The sequence below is a fragment of the Amphimedon queenslandica genome, unplaced genomic scaffold, assembly GCF_000090795.2.
Source record: "Amphimedon queenslandica unplaced genomic scaffold, v1.1 AMPQUscaffold_13519, whole genome shotgun sequence".
Lineage (NCBI taxonomy): Eukaryota > Metazoa > Porifera > Demospongiae > Haplosclerida > Niphatidae > Amphimedon > Amphimedon queenslandica.
In genome coordinates, this window is record NW_003546245.1 from 171,898 (window position 1) to 192,318 (window position 20,421).

The 20,421-nt window shown below is 36.7% G+C and overlaps 3 protein-coding genes and 1 non-coding gene across 5 annotated transcripts; 1 reads left to right on the forward strand and 3 right to left on the reverse strand.

Annotated features, from left to right (window-relative positions):
* Nucleotides 1–10: 10 nt before the first annotated feature.
* Nucleotides 11–1,648, forward strand: LOC100641324 (DNA-directed RNA polymerase III subunit RPC8-like). The gene is made up of 7 exons (XM_003382779.3): nt 11–132; nt 188–284; nt 342–431; nt 485–548; nt 628–758; nt 1,205–1,260; nt 1,304–1,648. Exons 1-7 carry the CDS (start codon nt 22–24, stop codon nt 1,352–1,354), a joined length of 600 nt encoding a protein of 199 aa, XP_003382827.1. The 5' UTR covers nt 11–21; the 3' UTR covers nt 1,355–1,648.
* Nucleotides 1,339–11,173, reverse strand: LOC100641452 (myosin heavy chain, non-muscle). Its single transcript, XM_003382780.3, has 33 exons — nt 10,757–11,173; nt 9,930–10,114; nt 9,524–9,776; nt 9,410–9,473; nt 9,267–9,334; nt 9,046–9,220; nt 8,692–8,906; nt 8,443–8,595; nt 8,234–8,320; nt 7,906–8,154; nt 7,540–7,683; nt 7,242–7,406; nt 6,579–6,770; nt 6,366–6,526; nt 6,201–6,309; nt 5,930–6,133; nt 5,697–5,845; nt 5,528–5,642; nt 5,312–5,467; nt 4,754–5,260; nt 4,499–4,705; nt 4,337–4,441; nt 4,117–4,269; nt 3,878–4,045; nt 3,737–3,817; nt 3,467–3,679; nt 3,259–3,378; nt 2,721–3,193; nt 2,452–2,659; nt 2,276–2,400; nt 2,114–2,222; nt 1,901–2,061; nt 1,339–1,762 (listed from the first exon to the last, which is right to left on the reverse strand). Exons 1-33 carry the CDS (start codon nt 11,081–11,083, stop codon nt 1,639–1,641), a joined length of 5,925 nt encoding a protein of 1,974 aa, XP_003382828.1. The 5' UTR covers nt 11,084–11,173; the 3' UTR covers nt 1,339–1,638.
* Nucleotides 11,174–11,268: 95 nt separating this feature from the next.
* LOC100641579 (TATA-binding protein-associated factor 172) lies at nt 11,269–20,418 on the reverse strand. Of its 2 annotated transcripts, none has more exons than XM_019996771.1 (42): nt 20,398–20,418; nt 20,199–20,322; nt 19,962–20,138; nt 19,828–19,920; nt 19,636–19,782; nt 19,376–19,503; nt 19,202–19,328; nt 19,079–19,147; nt 18,933–19,022; nt 18,718–18,813; nt 18,498–18,674; nt 18,288–18,428; nt 18,111–18,239; nt 17,802–18,065; nt 17,180–17,305; nt 17,027–17,127; nt 16,716–16,959; nt 16,596–16,654; nt 16,449–16,539; nt 15,959–16,402; nt 15,800–15,904; nt 15,610–15,751; nt 15,460–15,563; nt 15,298–15,417; nt 15,078–15,159; nt 14,877–15,025; nt 14,675–14,827; nt 14,513–14,573; nt 14,375–14,451; nt 14,179–14,330; nt 14,053–14,130; nt 13,935–13,998; nt 13,783–13,848; nt 13,586–13,727; nt 13,347–13,477; nt 13,142–13,288; nt 12,949–13,097; nt 12,747–12,902; nt 12,626–12,703; nt 12,348–12,477; nt 11,846–11,937; nt 11,269–11,664 (listed from the first exon to the last, which is right to left on the reverse strand). In XM_019996771.1, exons 1-42 carry the CDS (start codon nt 20,406–20,408, stop codon nt 11,367–11,369), a joined length of 5,514 nt encoding a protein of 1,837 aa, XP_019852330.1. In that variant the 5' UTR covers nt 20,409–20,418; the 3' UTR covers nt 11,269–11,366. The 2 variants fall into 2 exon arrangements, with proteins under 2 accessions (XP_019852330.1, XP_019852324.1); XM_019996765.1 differs by having other exon boundaries at nt 15,800–15,907.
* On the reverse strand, nt 15,218–15,288 carry Trnag-gcc (transfer RNA glycine (anticodon GCC)). Its single transcript has one exon. It is a non-coding gene; the product is annotated as a tRNA-Gly (tRNA).
* Nucleotides 20,419–20,421: the final 3 nt, after the last annotated feature.

The window sequence follows — 20,421 nt, forward strand, 5'->3', positions numbered from 1 at the left end:
ATAATAATTAGTGTTAGTATAATGTTTATAATTACTGAGTTGGAAGATTTAGTGAAGATTCAGCCATGGAAATTCCAAAGAGATACGAATGAAATCATCAAATCAACTTTAAATAGAAAATTCTCCAACAAGGTATATTAGAATTAATGAACAGCTGCTAAAAATTGATAGATAAAAATAATGACAGGTCCTGCATAATGTCGGTTTATGTGTCTCATTATTCGACATAATCAAAGTGAACGAGTTCTTTCTATTGGCAGGAGATGGGGCCACACAAGCTAAAAGTAAATTATAATTTTCTAAGAATTAATTAGAGGGGTCATGATTCAATAAATTTTTAGTTAGATTCAGTTTAATTGTATTCCGTCCTTTCATTGATGAAATATTAGTTGGAAAAGTGAGGGGATCATCTCGCTCAGAAGGAATTAGAGGTAATTATTACTAATGAAATAAATGGTTAATTAACTTGTTTATAATTAATTAGTATCATTAGGATTCTTTGATAATGTATTAATATTACCCCAGTCAATGCCACACCCATCGAGATTGTAAGTTTAATTTATTATTATTATTATGATTTTATTATTTTTTAATTACTATTATTATTGTTGTTGTTGTTTTTATTAGTGATGATGATGAACAGTTGTGGGTGTGGCAGTATGATAATGAGGATGGTACTAATGATATGATCATTGATATTGGGCAGGATATTAGATTTAAAGTTATTGAAGAGAAATTTATTGACATTTCACCAAAAGGTACACTAAAATTACTCAAAGGAATATGTTATACTTTTGAAAAATTTGGCCAAAGTCCCTGTACTATAGTACAGTGACTTTTACCCGATTTTGGAGTAACTTTAAAAAATCATAAAAAATCCAATTTTGATCGGAATCAGCTCAAACTTTCTGCGCAACATAAGTACATGTATATGCATCAGAAAATATCATAAAAATGAAGAATTCTCTCCTTTTCATTTTTGGTGAAATTTGGCCAAAGTCCCTGTACTATAGTACAGGGACTTTAGCCCAATTTTTGAGTAACTTTAAAAAATCATAAAAAATCCAATTTGGATCGGAATCAGCTCAAACTTTCTGCGCAACATAAGTACATGTATATGCATCAGAAAATATTATAAAAATGGAGAATTCTCTACTTGTCATTTTTGGCACAATCTGGCCTGAGTATAGCTGTCTTTTTTTAGTATCACAGAGTGGCAGTGAAGCACAGCAGAGCAGTAATTCACCATATACGATATATGTGAGTTATGATGTAATGTGATGTAATATGATGTCATCATTAGGGATCTATTAGCGAATCTGGCCTAGGGCTAGTTAGTTGGTGGGACGGTTAATTAATTATCGAAATAAGTGAAAAACTATCGTTTTATTGACAAAACTCATTTAAAATAATAATAACATTATTATTATTACGCTAAAATAATCAAAATAATAATAATAATAGTTAAATGAAAAACAATTCAAAATCAATTCGTAACTGCTACTCTAAGACAAGAACAAGAACAACAATAATAATAATAAAAGCTAAGAAAATGAGTAACTAATTCAAAAATAAAGTCTTTAAAAATTAAGACAATTCACAATAAGAAAGCCACACCAATTCCAATTATTTGTTCATTTAAATGTCTTCGTCATCATCTGGCGATTCATCAGAGCGATTCAGTGGGCTGGGTCCAGCCTTATTGGAGCCACGCCTACCTGACCTACCCAATGCAGAACTAACAGTCTGACGTCTAGCACTTCTAAAGTGAGAGAGAGAGAGAGAGAGAACAATAATAATAATAATAATAATAATAATAATAGTAATAATAATAATAATAATAATAATAATAATAATAATAATAATAATAATAATAGTAGTAGTAGGTTAATTAGCTTACGTTGATTTTGATCTGTCTCTCTGAATAGCCTCCAGCTGCTCCTGCAGTTCATCTGCTTCTCTTTGAACTCTTCTCTTCTGTGCTTGGATCCTTGCATTCTCCTCCTCTGCCTCTTCTAGTGCCCTCTTTAAAGACCTCACACGAGACTGTTGCTTATCAGCCTAAAAACAACAACAACAACAACAATGCTTTAATTATTGTTTGTTTTTTTACCTGTTGTTTGTATTGTTCGGATTGTTTTCTCTCGTCTTCAATGGCTCCGGCGTATTCCTTCAACTTCTTTTCTTGACGGCGAAGAGATCTCTTGATTTGAGAATTATCCCTTGAAAGTTAAGAATAAATAAATACAACTGGTAACGTATGATGGTGGCTCACTTCAGAGCCATGTCTCTTTCTTCCTCTAGGGCAGCAACTCTTGACTCCATTGCAGCGACTTGAGCTTTCATCTTTCTTCCCCCAGCACTCTCAGCTTCCTCAAGACGATCCCTTAACTCTTTGACCTTTAAAAGGATCAGTAAAACGTACACCATCAAATCATGTTAACGTAGTACTTGTTTCTCAAGTGTGAGTCTGTTATTCTCCGACTGGTTGTAGTTGGACTGAAGTGATGATATTTCTTGTGACAGTGAGTCCGCGGTCTGTTGAGCTTTCCTTGCCTTCTCAGTAGCAGCTTCACTGTTCAGTTGTTCTTCCTCAAAATCTTCTTCAAGCGTCGCTAGTCTTGTCTCTATACGTCTCTTCTCTTCAGAGAGCCCATTTCTAATAAAAGAGAAAGAGAAACAATATATATTCTTTTCTTGTTATATTTTTATTTCCTCACATTTTACTAGATACGGTAGAGAGTTCTTCCTGTGCTTCATCTCTGTCAGACTCGGCCGATCTCCTTGCCCTGTCAGCATTTTGCAGTTCCTCTTGTTTCTGTGAGAGGTCTCCCTCTAATCCCCGAACCTTCTTCTCGAGTTCTTTAACGCGCGAGATCATTTCATCTTGAGCTGCTCTTGCTTCCTCCGCAGAGAGCTGAGCATCCTTGAGCTGGTTCTGAACTTTACGATATTGTTTGACAGCTTCCTCTTTAGCTTTGGCGTCAGCCTCAGCCCGTGCCTCCCATTCTGATATTTCTCCCTCCATCTTTCTCTTGGCAATCTGAGCAATGTTCTTTTGCTTCTTCTCTTCCTCGAGTTGAGACTCAAGGTCCCTGATCTGCTGAGTCAGCTTACGGCGAGTGTCCTCAATTTGTTCCTCTTTTGATGAGAGTTCTCTCTCGTACGACGTTTTAGCTGCTTGCATGTTAACCTATAAGACAAAAATAATAATAATAATAATAATAATAATAATAATAATAATAATAATAATAATACCTCTAGTCTAAGTCGTGCGTCTTCTGCCACCTGTAGTTCATCGTCAACCTCCTCCAGCTGTTGTTTCATTTCTTCGAGCTGCTGCTCCAACTGCTTCTTATTCTTAGCTAATTCATGGACCTACAGAAAAAAAGAGAATATTATCAATAATTTTAAAACAAAACATTTAAAACAATACAAGAAATACTACTAATACTAGTACTCTTACACTCTTCCCCACGTCATCTTTCGTCTCCACTAGTGAGTCTCTCTCAGACTGCAAGGCTCTTCGCTGTCTCTCCACGTCCTCCAGTTTCTCTTGAAGTTCCTCCAACTCGCGGTTCAATGACAAAGACTTGGTCTCTGCTTGACGAGCTCTCTGTTCTGCTTCATCTCTTTCTTGAGCATTCTTCTCGGCTAATGATTGCACCTCAGTTAGTTGCTATACAATAATAATAATAATGAAATATACTTCATCTTTTATCATTATTGTTATTACATTATCAAATTTCTTTTGCTTCTTTTCCAATTGAAGTATTTCACTTCTTTGAGACTCAACCTGAACCATCAGATCATCCAACTACATAAAGAAATCAATATCAGTATCAGTATCAATATCAGTATCAATATCAGTGCTTACATCTTCCTGTATTTTCTTCTTTGATCTCGTCAGTTTTTGATTCTCTGCTTGTAGTTCCTCAACTCTCTCCTTCAATCCGTCCATTTCTTTGTCCACTTTCTTCTTAGAAGCTTGCAACTCTTCAAGGTTAACTTGATCATCGTCAGCTTTCCTCTTAGCCTCAGACAGCTACATGTACAAAGACATGTGATAGTCATGTGATGCATGTATAAAACATGTGATGATCATGTGACATATACCTGTTGTGTCAGTTGCACTAGTTTGTTTTGTAAAGCAGTCTTAGCTTCTTCCTCATCTTCAACTTGTTGAGTTAAATGGTCGACTTCTTCCTGGAGCTGCTTCTGCTTATTCTGTGCAGCAATCTTCAGCCTTGACTCTTCTGATACTTGATCCTTTAACGAGAGAGTACCAGTGAATATGAACATTAGTGACAGAGTATGACATAAAGTGGTGGCTTACCTGTAGTTCTTGAATCTGTCCCAAGTAGTTTTTATTGTTCCTGTCAGAAGAAGTGAACTTTGTCTCCAGCTCTTCAAGTTGAGAGGAAATGTTAGCAATTTCAGCCTAAACAACAACAATCAAAAACAACAATAGCAGCAACAAGACTGCAACACTTTGTACCTTCATTCTTTCATTCTGGCTGGTCAGTTCTTGGACTTTAGCAGTATCCTCTGCAATGTGAGCCTGTGCTTCACTCAACTGAGCCTCAACGTTCCTACGTCTCTTCTCGCTCTCAGACAGCGAACTGGTAGCATCTTTCAGATCAGAAGAGAGATTGCTCCGCTCCGTTTCAAGACTGTTCTTCACTTTCTCCAACATTGACTTAGCCTAGAGAGAGAGTAAGAAGATAGAGTTATGATGTAGATATTAAATTACCTTTTTAGCATTGTCAAGTTGTTCGTTTAAGTCTTCCACATTCCTGGTATGCTTCTGTCTCATTGAAGCTATAGCAGCTTCATGTGAAGATATCTCCTCGTCCAGGGTTCTTTTTAAAGCTGATAGCTCGCTCTCTCTCTGAGCGGTCATGGCTTGTTGGGCAGTTGTTGAGCTGGTTGTGTCATCAAGAAGCTCCTGTAGCTTCTCAAGTTCAGCGTTTAATTGCTTCCTATTTTTTTCTGATTTGTTCCTGGCCTCTCTCTCGCTCTCAAGGTCGTCCTGAGTCTCCTGGAGTTGAGTGGCTAGTTCTCGCTTCTCCTTTTCAGCTTTAGCACGACCAGCTGCTTCTTCATCTGCCCTAGCATTAACGTTAGCTAGTTCTGTCTCTAGTTTGGCCACTTGAGACTCCAAGTCTTCAATGCGCTGCTTGGCTCTTGCCAGCTGCTCCTGGAGGTCAGCAATTTCCTTTTGAAGTTTTCTCTTATCGTTATCCAATTCTTGACGCCTCTAAACAATTAATTAAATACATATTAATTATTATTTATTAATTATTCATACTTTAGTTTCTCGCTCTAGTTTCTCATCCAGCTCAGCGCTGAGTTGTTCCAGCTTCACTCTTTGTCTGTGCTCTTGCTTTGCCTTTCCCTCCTCCTGCTCCAGGGCGGCCTGTATCTCTCGGACTTTATCATCAAGATGGTTCTTCTCACGAGATAACTATTAATAGTTAGTGATAGTTATTAGTGGTTATTAACAGTTATTAATGAAGTGGCTTACTTTGGATATATTATCATCATTAATTGTAATTTGTTCCTCAAGAGCTTTTATTTTATTTTCGGCCGAAACTTTTTCCTGCATTAACTTCTGATTGGAAGTGCCTTCTTCCTCAAGCCTGTCAAAATAAGCATATAATTAAAGGGTGTGGCTTGTAGTAGGCATGGCTCACTGTTCTTCAGTCTCTTGTAGCTGCTGCTTAAGTTTCTTCCAGTCCGAGACCAGCTGGTTGTTCTGTTCGTCACTCTCTTCCAATCGAAGCTCATACTCGCCGATCATACCTTCCAATTCTGTTCTCTTTTGAGCTAACATGTCCCTCATCTTAAGAGAGAGAGAAAGAAAGAGAGAGAGAGAGGGGGGGAGGGCTCAATAAATTTCTTCCCTAGGAACGTTATGTTGGATTACTTCTTCAGCTTCTTGTGTGAGGAACTTCTCTTCCCTCAGTTGATCCTCGAGCTGTTTGTTGTTCACCAGTACCACATTGTTCTTCTTGGCTAATTCATCATACTCAATGCGTAGCTTCTCATAGCTGGCGTTTAGTTTCTTGATCTCTTCTTCCATTTCTCTCTTCTGCTCCTCAGCATTGGTCACTTGCAGTAATGGTTTAACCTACAGAGAGAGAGGGGGAGAGAGAAGGAGGGCATTAATTGAAGAGTAGTTTATGTATCGTGTGTACTTTAGTGAAGAGGCGCCACCATTTCCAGTTACGAAGCTTAAGGTAGCTCTGGACATTCCTTTGTATGATCCTGATGGCTCTGGTCTGCTCGACACGTTTTTGGAAATTCCTAAAATAGTAATAATAATAATAATAATAATAATAATAATAATAATAATTGCATACTTTCTTCCAATGAACCCCCTGCAATGGGACTGAAGACCAATAAGAATTTCAGTTAGTTTCAGGTCCCTCTCTTCCTCCAATTGGGCCAGTACTCCTGCCCTGAAGAAAACTTTACTGTGACCAATACGATAAGTGGCTTTATCCAACTCAAGTGCAATCAACTGTAAGAGGAATAAATAGTCATTTTATTTATTTATTTATTAATTAATTAACCATTTTTTCAGCTGCTTTCTTCCCGTCCATAAAACCCTTTGGTATTATCCCTGGAGTGAGTATCTCATACCGCTGACGGAACTCTTGGAAGAGGATTCTGTTAGGGAAACCCAGTCGACAGATCCTGATACCCTCCAGGACTCCGTTACACCTCAACTGGTCAAGAACTAGTGGAGCAACAATCTTACCAGCCTAAGAAAAGAGAGAGACAAATGTATAAGTTTTAGAACTTTTAAAAATTCATAAAAAATCTGAACTTGATCGGAATGAGCTCAAACTTTCTACACAACATAAGTACATGTATATACATCAGAAAAAATTATAAAAAAATGAGTATTCTCTACTTTTCATTTTTGGCAAAATTTGGCCCAAGACCCTGTACTATAGTACAGGGACTTTTTCCTGATTTTAGAGTAACTTTAAAAATTCATAAAAAATCCAAATTTGATTTGAATGAGCTCAAACTTTCTAGACAACATAAGTACATGTATATGCATCAGGAAATATAATAAAAATTGAGAAATCTCTCCTTTTCATTTTTGGTGAAATTTGGCCCAAAACCCTGTACTATAGTACAGGAACTTTGGCTCAATTTTGAAGCAATTTGAAAATTTATCAAAAAATCCAACTATGCTTGAAATTTAGTTCATTATCATTAAATACCTTTTTCTCATAATTAGGAATGATGCATCTCACAAAGTGTGGGTGTGTCTGTCTCAAAGTTATCATCAAATTGCTTAGCTGCTCTTTGTAGAGCTGACCGACAGTACGGAACATTCCTTTACGACTTCTCTGGGCACCAAACGCTGACTTGGCCTCTGATTGAGCCTATAATAATAATAATAATAATAATAAATTCTATAATTAGTAACACCATTCCTATATATTCTATAATTAGTAAAATTCTAAAATTAGTAACACCATTCTATAATTAGTAACATACCCTGGTCCCTATACTTACTTGTACTCCCATTCCCACTACATGAGCCGTGTCCTTCCACAGTGTAGCCACGAACCAGTCATTGGACGCTACTAGCAGCTGGATCACATTATCGTTGAGTGGGTCCATATTCTTCATCAACCACTGGTCACAGTTATAATGGACCTGAGAGAGGGAAGGGAGGGGGGGGGTGAGAAATATTACAGGTGTCACTGTTAATTAAAACATTATACATGTATATTTATTGTTAATTAACACAACATTACTAAGTATCAACAAAATACATGTACAAGGAAAACACCTAGCTCATACTATCATATGTACGCTGTATGAGCTATTATTAAAATTTATTAGCTTTTATCATTATTTATTTTTAATGGTATTTACATTTCCAGCATAGTGACCGAGAGTAAAATCAGACGAAGATCGAAAGTCAGGCTTTGAGTATTTAGGGTTCTGAGCATGTTCCCTCTGGAGTTTCTCAACGTAAGACTTATCAGTGGCTTTAGGGAACCAACACTCCTCGTCAAGGAGAGAGAGAATACCCATCGGCTTCTCAATGAGATCAATGCAAGGCTGAAGGTCTAACCCGAAATCAATGAACGTCCACTCTATGCCTTCAGTTCTGTACTCCTCCTGTTAATAAATAAATAAATAATTAAATAAATAGATAAATAAATAACTGAATAAATAAATAAATAAATAAATTTTTGACCTGTTCAAGTATAAACATTGTGTGATTAAAGAGTTGCTGGAGTTTCTCATTTGTATAGTTGATACACAGCTGCTCAAAGGAATTGACCTACAGTACACGAGACAATAATTAGTTAGTTTAAACTGATCTAGAGAATGAAATCAGTTCTGGGGAAGAGTGACAATACTAACACATCAAAGAGAGAGAGAGAAGGTAAGGTAGCTGCTAACTTTAAATATTTCAAATCCAGCAATGTCAAGTATTCCAATGAAAGAAGTACCAGATCCGATAGATCTGTCCAGTGTCTTATTGACCCTCTGGACGATCCACTTGAACATCCTCTCGTAAAGGGCTTTAGCTAACGACTGGCATGAATACTCAACCTGTTAATAATATACTAATAATATAGCAATAATATACTAATAATACACATGAGAATATACTAACAACGTCACAATAATATACTATACTGTACTAACCTGAGATTTGTTCTGTGATCTTATGGTGAATTCTCTCCCAGTTTTTATCTTTGGTTTCAGGAGTGCTTTGGTGAAATCAGTTACAGGAACCCCCAACAGTTTCCCAATCTGCTGAGCCACAGTGTTATCGACTAGGAGGGCTTGATCTGAATTCCTCTCCTGCTTGAACTCCATATTACCAAACAGGAGGACAGCAGAAACAACACGAAATACAGCTATAAATAAATAAATTAATAAACAAACAAATAATATTATCTTTTGCTTTGCTTCTTATTACAATAATAATAGTAGTAAACCACACCCCTTCATTAAATGCATCAAGCCACACCCACTACATTAATAACTATTAATAACCTGATTTCTCTTCCTCGGAGATCCCCATCACATTCATTGCCTCCACAGTGTCGTCGTATTCTTGCACGTCGTTTATACCAGCAACCGATAAATTACCGTTTGATAAAAACTTATACTTTTCAAACGAGTGATAGAAATACTCCTCCTTCTCTTTAGGATCCATTCCATTTAATATCTATAAACAAAAACAACAACATAAGCAACAACGTAACAACAAATACCTGATAGAATATGTGGAACGTTCTTTCGTCTGTTGCTTGTCGAACTGCACGAGACTTTTCTAACAGATCTTGAAATAAATTAAGGAACAATAATTATAATAATTTATTAATTAATAGTTATTAATATTAGTTATTAAGGATACAAGTGTCGATATTAGCTCCAGCAATGTGACCGGATGAATCAAAGTTGATGCGAATGAATTTACCCTAAAAATCAAACACCAAAACAGCATCAATATATCAGTATTGGGACTTACAAAACGTGATGAGTTATCATTCTTGACAGTCTTAGCGTTACCAAATGCTTCCAGAATCGGGTTAGCCTGCAGCAGCTGTGCCTCTAGTTCTCCTTGTAATCCTGTCAAACCGGCTTTGATGTTCAGCGTGGTACTGGTTGAGGTTCTACGAATAGGGCCCTTGGGTTTAGCTGCCGACCCTCCACTAGCAATGACCGCCAGATACTGTATAACCTTCTTTGTATTCTCTGTCTTTCCAGCTCCAGATTCACCACTAGAGTCAAGATATTATTGATACAATTATTAGTAAATTATTAGTAAACTATTATCATATTAGCAGCAGTACAAGTACAAAATCAGTCACACTATTAGTACATTATCAGTTATATTATTAGTATATTATTAGCTACATTATTAGTATACTTACGTGCAGAGGATAGACTGATCCTCCCTGTCCAACAGCATGTTCCTGTAAGACTGATCAGTGACAGCATAAACATGAGGCGGCATTTCATGTCTCTTCTTTCCTCGATACAAGTCAACCACTCTGTCCGTATATATGGGGAGCATCTTATAAGGATTGACGACAACACAGAACAATCCAGAATATGTCTGTCATGAGAGAGAGAGGAAAGCAGAGGGAGAGAGACAGAGGAGAGGGAGAGAAGGAAAGTGATAGTAAAATAGTTCATGGATCATTAGTTTCGGTTTATACTGTCAAATATTTCCAATAACTTAAAAGTTTTATTTAATTTAAGATCTACATCATATACGTATCCCTGCACTATTATGGGTTTGCTAATACAGTAAACAACAAGACAAAAAACAACAACAACAACAACAATAATAATAAATACTTATTTATAAAACTGTATGCACATGTATGATATAATTGTGATGCGATTAATATGTTAAATAAAGTCATAGTATCAGTGGAATGCTTGGAATTTTATACTTACAATTCATCGACAAGAATTAATAATAATAACAACAATAATAATGACATTAAAATAACAGGGGCAGCAAAAACAACAGGAGCATTAAGACGAAAGAGGAAGAGAGAGAGAGGGGGGGGGTAAATAGTGACGGCCGGCCATGTGTCTGTATATGTACAAATTCTATTTACATGTCATCAATTAAAAACAAATTATTCTTAACGAGAACAAAACGATGAATTAATTAGCATCAATTGCCCCCTCTCTCTCCATTATTTAAATTGCAACAAAAAAGGAGTAGAGTCTCTCTCTCTCTTACATAGATGAGGCCAGAATAATATCTGTCAGTGAGGTTGTGAAGAACAGACGCCTCGTTCAAGAAGGAGAGCTCAGCCATGTCCTCCACTTTCTCAAACTTTGGAGGATTCATCTTTTGGATGTCATCCTTGGAGACGGTCTTCTTCTGGCCGTCGGTCATTTCGACTGTCACGCTGTCTCCTTCTTCTTTCTTTATAGACCCGGGGACGAAACCAGCCTCGGGGTGTGGGACCCATACCAGCTTCTTCTTCGCCCACTCTGCTTGGGCTATGGCATCGTACATCTTCCCCCGATCAACGCTCAAGTATTTGAGATCCTCCGTAGCCATTTTTAAAGAGGAAAGAGAGAACAGTAAGAGAGGGAGAGACGTGGATTTACCGTCGAGGGAGAAGGTACACCCCTATGAATCTTGATATATCAGGGTCACGTGACTCATCTCTAATTAAAATTTTTTGGCGCCAAAAAGCAGCTACTACTTGCCAGCATAATCAGCATATGTACTCTTGACTATACTATGTTGCCAGGTCTCTTTTTATAAGATTTATCATAATCATCATCACTGTATGCATTCACATGATTACACATTAAAATTAACGAAGAGGTGATAACTGTCACTGATCCGTTTTTAAGGAGTTCATAAAGTTCTCAATATTATATTCAGTATCATACTGATTGTCATCCCAGAGGTCGGGCAAATTATCCAAAATACTCTTCAACCCTCCTCCTCCTATTCCTCCTATCCCTGCCTCTAATGAGCCACCAGTAGAGGGGGCAGTAGAAGAGGAAGCTGCTCCTTTTCCTTCTCCAAGTTGAAAGAGATCGAGAAAATCAGAAGTATTCATTGATAGTAGACTATTGTTCTCTTGAGTGACAACTGTGTTAGCAATATTCAACTTGAACTTCTGCAAACTACAGAAAGAGACACAAAGCTTACTATAATACTATTAAATACTTCTTAATTAATACCAATTACCATGGTTACAATGTAACCGGCTTATATAGCTATTAATAATTCATTTAAAATCGACACTTTACAAACAAATAAATTAAATCAGTAACAAAACAACAAGAGGAGGGGATCAACACTTACCTCATAATCTTCTCCTCCAGTGTCCCTCTTGTTATCAGCCTATACACATTCACAACACGTTTTTGACCAATCCTATGCGCTCTGTCCATTGCCTAACAATACAAGAATTGGCTTTAATAGTGAAAAGCATAGTCATAATCCTCAGGCAAAAAAAGGAGGGATATAGTACTGGGAGATACATGTACATGTATGGTAAACTCAAGGGAGCACATTATACTGTTAACTATTGGTTATACTTAGTGTACATGCTTACAAATGGAGCAGACAATGAGTGAGACAGCATTCCTAGCATTCCTATCATTATATACCATCAAAACACCTGCTCCTATTGACACACACACACACTCAACTAAATCACTGTTCACAAACACAACCTCAAGGAGACCATTAGTACAACAATCTGGCCTCAAGATAAAGGTGTCTACAACTTGTGCCCTAATTATACTTACCACCATACACTCGCCCTAAACCATAACCCATTACCGCACCCACCATCAATTACCTGAAGGTCTTTGGTTGGGTTCCAATCGTGTTCAAAGAATATGACAGTGTCTGCTCCAGTTAAATTCAACCCCAACCCACCAACGTGTGTCGTTAATAATAATAAATCGATTGAGGGATCCATATTGAACCTAGCAATGAATAATAAACTATTTAATTAACTATCATGCAACTACATGCTCAGAGACAAACTATAAATTTTGTAAAAAATCCCAACTTGATTGGAATGGCCTTATGTTCACACAATAAGGCCAGTGTACCAGCTCCCTCTCCCTTTACCTGTGTACCAGATCATGTCTGTCTTTAGGTGGGACTGACCCGTCTAATCTTAAATAAGTTACAGAAGGCATATGAACTCTAAAAAACAAATAAATAAATATAATATAGTTGGGCTCTTTACTTTAACAGATCTCTTTCAATTATATCCAGTATTGTTTTATACTGACAGAATAGGAGCACACGATGCTGGCTGACAACAGATCCACCTCCATCAATACAAGCATCACTCAGTGAGTCTACATCATTAGTACCAATACCACACTCATTGAGCAACTGTCTGTAAAAAGAGAGGGAGAGCTGGTATACTAACAGCTGGTACATACTTCAGTGCTAGGAGCTTAGCCGAGTGTGTTATATCATGTAGAGTTGTGTTATCTTTATTTAAAAACTTCATTACATTGTCATACAATGGGTGGTCCTTATTAACAACCAGTAGGGGATGGTTACACACTTTACGAAGATACTGTAATGCCTAAGGAAAGAGATTGAAACCAAGACCACGAGCTCTTCCATTACTTGGAACACGTGACCCTGTGCCGGATTGCTCTTCTTCTTTTTCTTTTCTGGCGGTTCACTATCATCAGCTCCAGCTGTGCCTTCATACACTGTATCCTCCACATTCTGTTTAGCTCTACTTTGAGCAAAATCCTCATAAAGCAAAACCTAAAGAAGAAGAAGAGGAAATAAAAGAGAGAGAGGGGGGAGGTGGGGTATAACTAACTTGCAAGGGGCTGAGATCACAATGATAGTCTTGTATTATTTTCGGTGGCAGGTCTTGTAATACGTCTTCTTTCATTCTTCTCAATAAAAATGGGAGGACTTGTCTATGTAACGCCTCCATAGCTAGAGCACCTGAAGAAATCAGAAAAAGAGAAAATGTTACATTAAATGTAACACAACCCCACATTACTTAGTTATTATTATTATTATTATTATTATTATTATTATTATTATTATTACCAGCTTCCTGTTCCTTGGACGATGATTTAGCGTCTCTACTCAGTACTATGGGGTGACCATACCTAATGTTAAAGTGCTGCTCAGTGCCAAGGAAACCGGGCATTAAGAAATCAAACAGTGACCATAACTCAAGCACATTGTTCTAATTATGAGCACGAAGAAATATTGAAAAGGGTGTGGTCAATTAATTGCTATACTTGAATGGGAGTGCCTGAGAGTATTAATCTGTGATTAGCCAATAAGGACTTGACAGCTTTAGTAACCTATTAATAATAATAATAATAACAATAATAATAATAATAATAATAATAATAATAATAATAATAATAATTCCTTTAAAAATGATTACTTTTGTCTTTGTATTCTTTATGATGTGGCCTTCGTCAAGAACGCAATAATTCCAATGGATGCCACTAAAAGAGAGAGAGAGACGGTCAGGGGTATATATAACATAGTAATTAACATACGAAAAGAAGTCAATATCATTTCTAACAATATCATAAGACACAATCACCAAATCATAATCGGAAACAACTTTCTGCAGCCTAGAGAGAGAGGGAACACATCGCATCATTGTGTACATGTATATGTACCTTCCCCTAACAGCAGGTGGTCCACAATATTGGATTGGATTCAAATGCTCCAATTCACAGAACTTCTTCACTTCATAATACCAGTGTCCAGTGAGGGTCGGCGGACATATGACAATGGACGGAAGGGGAGAGCAATCGGGGTGACCAGTTGCCTAGCAACAATACACATAAGGTTGTCATGACAACAAGATCGCACCTCGTATTGCTTCTTCCTGTCGAATGTGTCTCCAGCAATGATGCATATTGATTGAAGGGTTTTACCCAATCCCATATCTGTAAAGGATTAGTAGTTATAAAAAGAGGTGTGACTAAAGGGTTAACGTTAATAACTCACCATCACAGAGGATACCATGTACTTGATACTTGTTCAAAAAAGCTAACCAATTGATCCCATCCTACATCAATATCAGTGTTAATATATCAATATCAGTGTTAATGGAATCAGTGTTAATATATCAGCATCAGTGATTCAGGAAATCAGTATAATATCACTTACTTGTTGATACTTTCTCAGTTCAGCTTTAATCGGTACAGGTACTTTATAATTATCAAGTTTGCTCGGATTAAGCAGCTGCTCTAGGAACTTTCTCTCTTTATTTCTCTTATCAACTAAAACTTGAGAGACACCAGCTGGATCAACGGCTCCAGACTATCAGTGTCATACAATCCCTGTAATGATCAATTTTAACTGAACTTACTTCAAGTGGCATTAGTGCTACAAGCTTAGCAAAGCAATGCGACGCCATTAGTCTAACACTATTATCCTGATCACTCATCCGACCCAGTACAGGCATCACAAGTAATACTACGTACCACAAGATATTAATATCTAATGTATCTATAAAACCTATTTAATAATAAAAATAAATAAATAAAATAAAATAAAAGATTTTCATTACAAGCTATGACTTCAATTGCTCCTTGTCTATTTTCTATATTTTTTGTGTCGCCCAAAAAAGGAAGTATTTCATCCATGAAAAACTGCAAAAAAAACAATGTATAAACATCAAAAGTCTGTTTAGGAAAAAAAAAAAAGCTATGCATTGACCGGGAATCGAACCCGGGCCTCCCGCGTGGCAGGCGAGAATTCTACCACTGAACCATCAATGCAGAACATACCATCAAGACTTCATGAATATTGATAATAGCTAGAGCAGCTGTACATCGAGCTCCCATATGTCTAATGGCGGTAAAAGGAGACAAGACACAAGAGAGAAGGGATGGTAGTAGAGAGAAAAACTATTTAACGAAATAATAAATAAATACACAGCTGGTATTTACTCTTTCTTTTATCGTTGAGTCTAAAATCGCTGGACAAAGTGTTTCAAATATTTGCAATCCATTGACAATGGCAGCAGCTGCTTTCATATCATCATCAGTAAACACTATATTTATTGATCAGTGATATCATTAATAATAATAAGTAAATACCTTTAGATTCATTTCTAATATTAGACAACGGATCGTTTATCAAACTCCACAGTTGAGGTAGTTTAGTGAATAATTCTGATCCAAAATGACCCACTAAAGCACTCAGTCCAGCTTCACCTCCACTCCTCTGGACACTTAATAACTATTAATATAACCACAGGGTTAACCACAGTCATCAATTAGAACACACATTCTGTTCGTTATTGCTTCCAGTCAATCCACTAGAGCCATTAGCCTCTCTATTTGATCCAGCTGGTCTCCCAGGACCTCTTCTTGACTTCAGTGACTTGGATACCTGCTAATGATAATAAATTATACAACCACATATACCACATACAATGAAACATACTTTATTATTTTTCATTAGTGATATAATTCCATCAGTAATACTCCAACTAATGCTATTAGAACTGTCCTTCTTCTGGTGGGTGTGGGTTGATTGTTCCTGTCCAGTACCATCAGCTGGTTTAATTGGAGGAGTGTGACTAGAATCACAACATAAATACCCAGCTAGGTTCTTAATTATCTTATTATTAGGAGATGGAGTCCTGTCGATGGATAACTCAAGAAGAACACTCAGCCATTGTGAAGTGAGTGACTGCAGCAAAGGATCACTGTGTGTCTTTATGGAGTCCATCAGTGGTCGAATGATAGGGTTTAGCTTAGGAGGGAGGGAAGAGAGGGATATTAGGCTACCAGCAGCTGTAGTCTGCACTAACAGCTGCAATGAGGAGTGATACTCTTGATACTGGCCAATGCTTGTTAGTAGGTTGCGATGATACGACTCAAAGTCCTAAAGGAGGAGGAGAGATATGATATAAATTGATTTGTTTCTCTACTTGTTTCTCCTCGTCAGTTAACGTCAAAGTTTCTATTCCTTTGGAATAAGTACTGCCAGCCAGTTGAACAGCAAACTCAACAGAATATAAACTAGCAATAAATATTAATTAATAAAAGATAATGAATAATTAATATGGCAAAAGCACCTTGGATTTATTCCTCCACTGACATCAATACCCTTTTTCTCTAAACCGCTAACAAGAACCTAAACACGTGTACATGTACATGTAACACATAATCCATACATGTACATGTACAGTACGTACATAGCAGTCTTTTTGCAATGATGCCATAAATGGTGTGACTTCTTCATATACACAATATTCAGTAAGAGAACTGGTCAGACTGGTTATGATATCTGGTTGTGGCGGAGCATCTTTCCAGTAAGTTATTAGCAAAGAGGCCAGTATTTTACAAATGGAACTGTTACTGGAGAGCATCTGAGAGACGGGAGTTGATAATAAAGCATGAGAGGAAGAAGGAATGGAGCCAACTAATAAACCAATGCACCTGTTACATAGAGAGAGAGAGAGAGAGAATTAAAAATTTAGATAGAAATAGTTCATTTCTTTCTTACTTGGAGCAAGTGACTCTAGCTTTAAAAGCTGCTTGTTCTTTGACAGAAATCGATTCAACTCCTAAACAACCGCCCAAATAAACATCTCCAGCAAGGCCATTCTAAAAGCAAAACAATAAAAACAACAATAAACAACAGGATTATATTAATTACTAGTAGTGAGAGGTCAATGGATTGTATGGGTGGAGTCACTAATATTGATAACCAATTCATTAAAGTTTTCGATAATATTTCACACAATTTAGAACCATCTACCAACGATACCACTCGATTCCATACCTAAATCAAATAATAAGAAATTAATAATTACAGTGCTCTTTATTAGAGAAAAATGATAATTATACTAATAACCACATAGTACAGGGTATTCCGCCAAAAATAAAAAGGAGAGAATTTTCCATTTTTATATTATTTTCTGATGCATATACATGTACTTATGTTGCGCAGAAAGTTTGAGCTCATTCCGATCAAGTTTGGATTTTTTACGAATTTTAAAAGTTACTCAAAAATCAGGCCAAAGTCCCTGTACTATAGTACATGGTCTCGGGCCAAATTTTGCAAAAAATAAAAAGTAGAAAATTTTCCGTTTTTATATTATTTCCTGATGCATATACATGTACTTATGTTGCACAGAAAGTTTTAGCTCATTCCGATCAAGTTTGGATTTTTTTACGAATTTTTTAAATCGCTCCAAAATCAGGTAAAAGTCCCTGTACTATAGTACAGCATATTTTATCAAAAATGGATTCTTCATTAATAGGAGCTAGTCTCTTACTTCAAAGGCTACGTTCCCAACACCACTGTCCCCCTCAAGAGCTAATCTAATAAATAAATTATTTAACAATTCGTTCAGAATAGCCTCGAGCCACAAGGAAGTCTCTTTATTAGGGGTAGCCCCTTCGTTAGGAATCATAATCAAATTATTGATTGTTTTCAAACAGGAGCCTCTCACGGTGTGAATGGTATGGTTTAAAAATGGATACAACCTTGGGACTAATAATGACAATGAGGAACCAGATAATAGCGAAGACACCTCCTCCTATTAATAAAGTTATTAATAAGTTATCAATAGTTATTAACAAACATTATTTGATTTGTATTTGGGTAGGTATGTTAAGAGGCATGAAAGTAGATCCATTACAGCTGCTGTTGATGAAGAGAGGTCGTCCAAATGAAGCAGACTGTCCCATAGTATATGTACTAACATTACCAGCTGGAGAAATGAAAATAACAACAGCATTAGTCTTTCTCTCTCTCTCACTCTGTCATTAAAAGAGGTGTGTAAATGATCAGCCACAGGTAGGAGCGCTCTTGCAGCAACAGATCTCACATCATCATCATTATCCTGCAATCCTTTAATGATACACTCACCAACAACTGGTAATATGTTAATGGATACATCCTAGAAAATTGTGCATATTTTACTTACTGATTACCCCCAGGGGCCCCCCTTGGGTATAAATTCTCTTACCATTCTAGCGGCTAGTAAGTGTTGTAGTCCTAATAGGGTTGAATGTCTGATCTCCCAGAGGTCCTGCTGGCTCAATATTAACAACAAGTTAATTAATTTATAAATATTCTCATCAGAAAGTTCTTTACAAATAATACCAAGAACTTGAGCACATGTGGCACGTACAGGTGCTACCACCTATAATCATATTCATAGCATTAATTAATTATCAATTAATTACTTGATCTGATACAAAATCGGCAAAGCGATCCAGAGCAAACACACAAATTATCCTAATGGCAGCATCTGAGAGCCAATTCTGATTAACAGTAATCCTCTAATAATAATTAATAATAATTAATAATAATAATAATAATAATAATAATAATAATAATAATAATAATAATGATAATAATAATAATAATAATAATAATAATGAACATTGTAGTTGCTTACCTGTTCAGTGGGCGTGGTTGACAATATTCCAGCTGTATCACCATGCTGCTTGATAACTTCTCTTAAAGCTGAACCGGCCCCATGTCGTACCTATGGAGTAAAGGGAACTATGAAATGTACATGCATTATATTGATGTACTACACACCTCCCACTGGGGGTTAAATAATTGCTGAAACATGAACTCACAGAACCAGGTAAAAGGCCATTCATCGGACTACAAAAACCATTAAATAAAGTAAATAATTAAGAAAGTGACAAGCAAAATTACTTCATCAAAGAAAGCCTCTGTATCAGGTACTTGGTCTATTATTATTTTATTGCTTCCTTCTGCTTGGTCAACCATTACAGAAGATGTCTTGAGCCTCTTGCTGGTAGGAGGAGTGGGGTCATTATCGCTAGGAGAGAAGAGATATACTTTTATCAAACATTACAAGTGTGCTACCATTCTGCTGCCTTCTCTTTATCACGTGCAACCTTCCTTGAAGCCATTTTAACTTTTCTCTTGGCTCTGTTTCTCTCTCTGGCACTCATACCACTCAGAGCAGTTAACTCATGTATTTCAACATTGGACTAACACGAGAGAAGAGAGAGAGAGAGAGAGAGAGAGAGAGAGAGAGAGAGAGAGAGAGAGAGAGAGAGAGAGAGAGAGAGAGAGAGTGAAGGTAAGAGGGAGAATGAAGTAGAATAAGAATCCTTGTTTACTTGTTTCAGTGGTTTTGTCTGTTTTTTGAAATTAGTCAGTAGATCGTTATCATCAAACAGCTGCTCCAGGCCAGTTGAGAATACCTTACCTTGCGAGACTAAGCCTAACTTCTGTTTCAACTGTTGCCTGTGATATGTGGCTTTCTCCTAATAAGAACAGTAACAATAGAAATTATCAACTTGTCATTATACTTTTTGCGTCATTTTTTGATACTCGACATCATTCTCAAGTTGATTATATTCATCACCAGTAGAACTAAGCAATGGAGTGCCATACTTTAACACCTAATTAATTAATTAATTAAGTACTTAATTAATATTCATACCTGTGTAATATCAAATGTTTCAAATGAAAGTTGTTCGCTGGTCTTAAATGCATCTTTCTCTTCATCTTTATTATTAAATGGAGGGTTCCAGTGCTTCACATTCTTCACTATAGCCTCAACAGCTTGAGCAGCTGCTACCCTGCTATCCCAATTCTTACTAGACAAATACTGGCAAACCTAATAAATAATAATAATATTATTGTTGTTGTTGTCAATTTTGATTTTTTTAAAATTTACTTTTCTCAGTAGATTATTAAACTCGTGTGGGTGGAGTTTCTGTATTTCCCCTATTTGTTGGGCAGCTGCTTTACGTGTGACTGGAGTTGAGCCACACTCCAAAAGCACCCAAAGCCTGTCCAGCCTAACACATCATAAATAAATCATTAATGTGAATTTCTCACAAATTGCTGCCATTTTAAACCCCGCCCTTACTTACCTCGTGGCCATTTCTGCGCATGCT

Excerpts from the sequence above, each read along its gene's own strand:
- LOC100641452 (XM_003382780.3), bottom strand. The coding sequence starts at position 11,083 with ATGGCTACGGAGGATCTCAAATACTTGAGCGTTGATCGGGGGAAGATG. Across the intron at positions 9,777-9,929 it reads GATCAGTCTATCCTCTGCAC|TGGTGAATCTGGAGCTGGAA; the intron begins GTAAGTATACTA and ends TCTTGACTCTAG. Across the intron at positions 4,046-4,116 it reads TAGTGCAACTGACACAACAG|CTGTCTGAGGCTAAGAGGAA; the intron begins GTATATGTCACA and ends TTGTACATGTAG.
- LOC100641324 (XM_003382779.3), top strand. The coding sequence starts at position 22 with ATGTTTATAATTACTGAGTTGGAAGATTTAGTGAAGATTCAGCCATGG. Across the intron at positions 285-341 it reads TGGGGCCACACAAGCTAAAA|TTAGATTCAGTTTAATTGTA; the intron begins GTAAATTATAAT and ends ATAAATTTTTAG. Across the intron at positions 432-484 it reads TCGCTCAGAAGGAATTAGAG|TATCATTAGGATTCTTTGAT; the intron begins GTAATTATTACT and ends ATAATTAATTAG.
- LOC100641579 (XM_019996765.1), bottom strand. Across the intron at positions 14,331-14,374 it reads ACAGGAAGAAGCAATACGAG|GCAACTGGTCACCCCGATTG; the intron begins GTGCGATCTTGT and ends TATTGTTGCTAG. Across the intron at positions 11,665-11,845 it reads CTGGAGGAGAAGATTATGAG|TTTGCAGAAGTTCAAGTTGA; the intron begins GTAAGTGTTGAT and ends CTCTTTCTGTAG.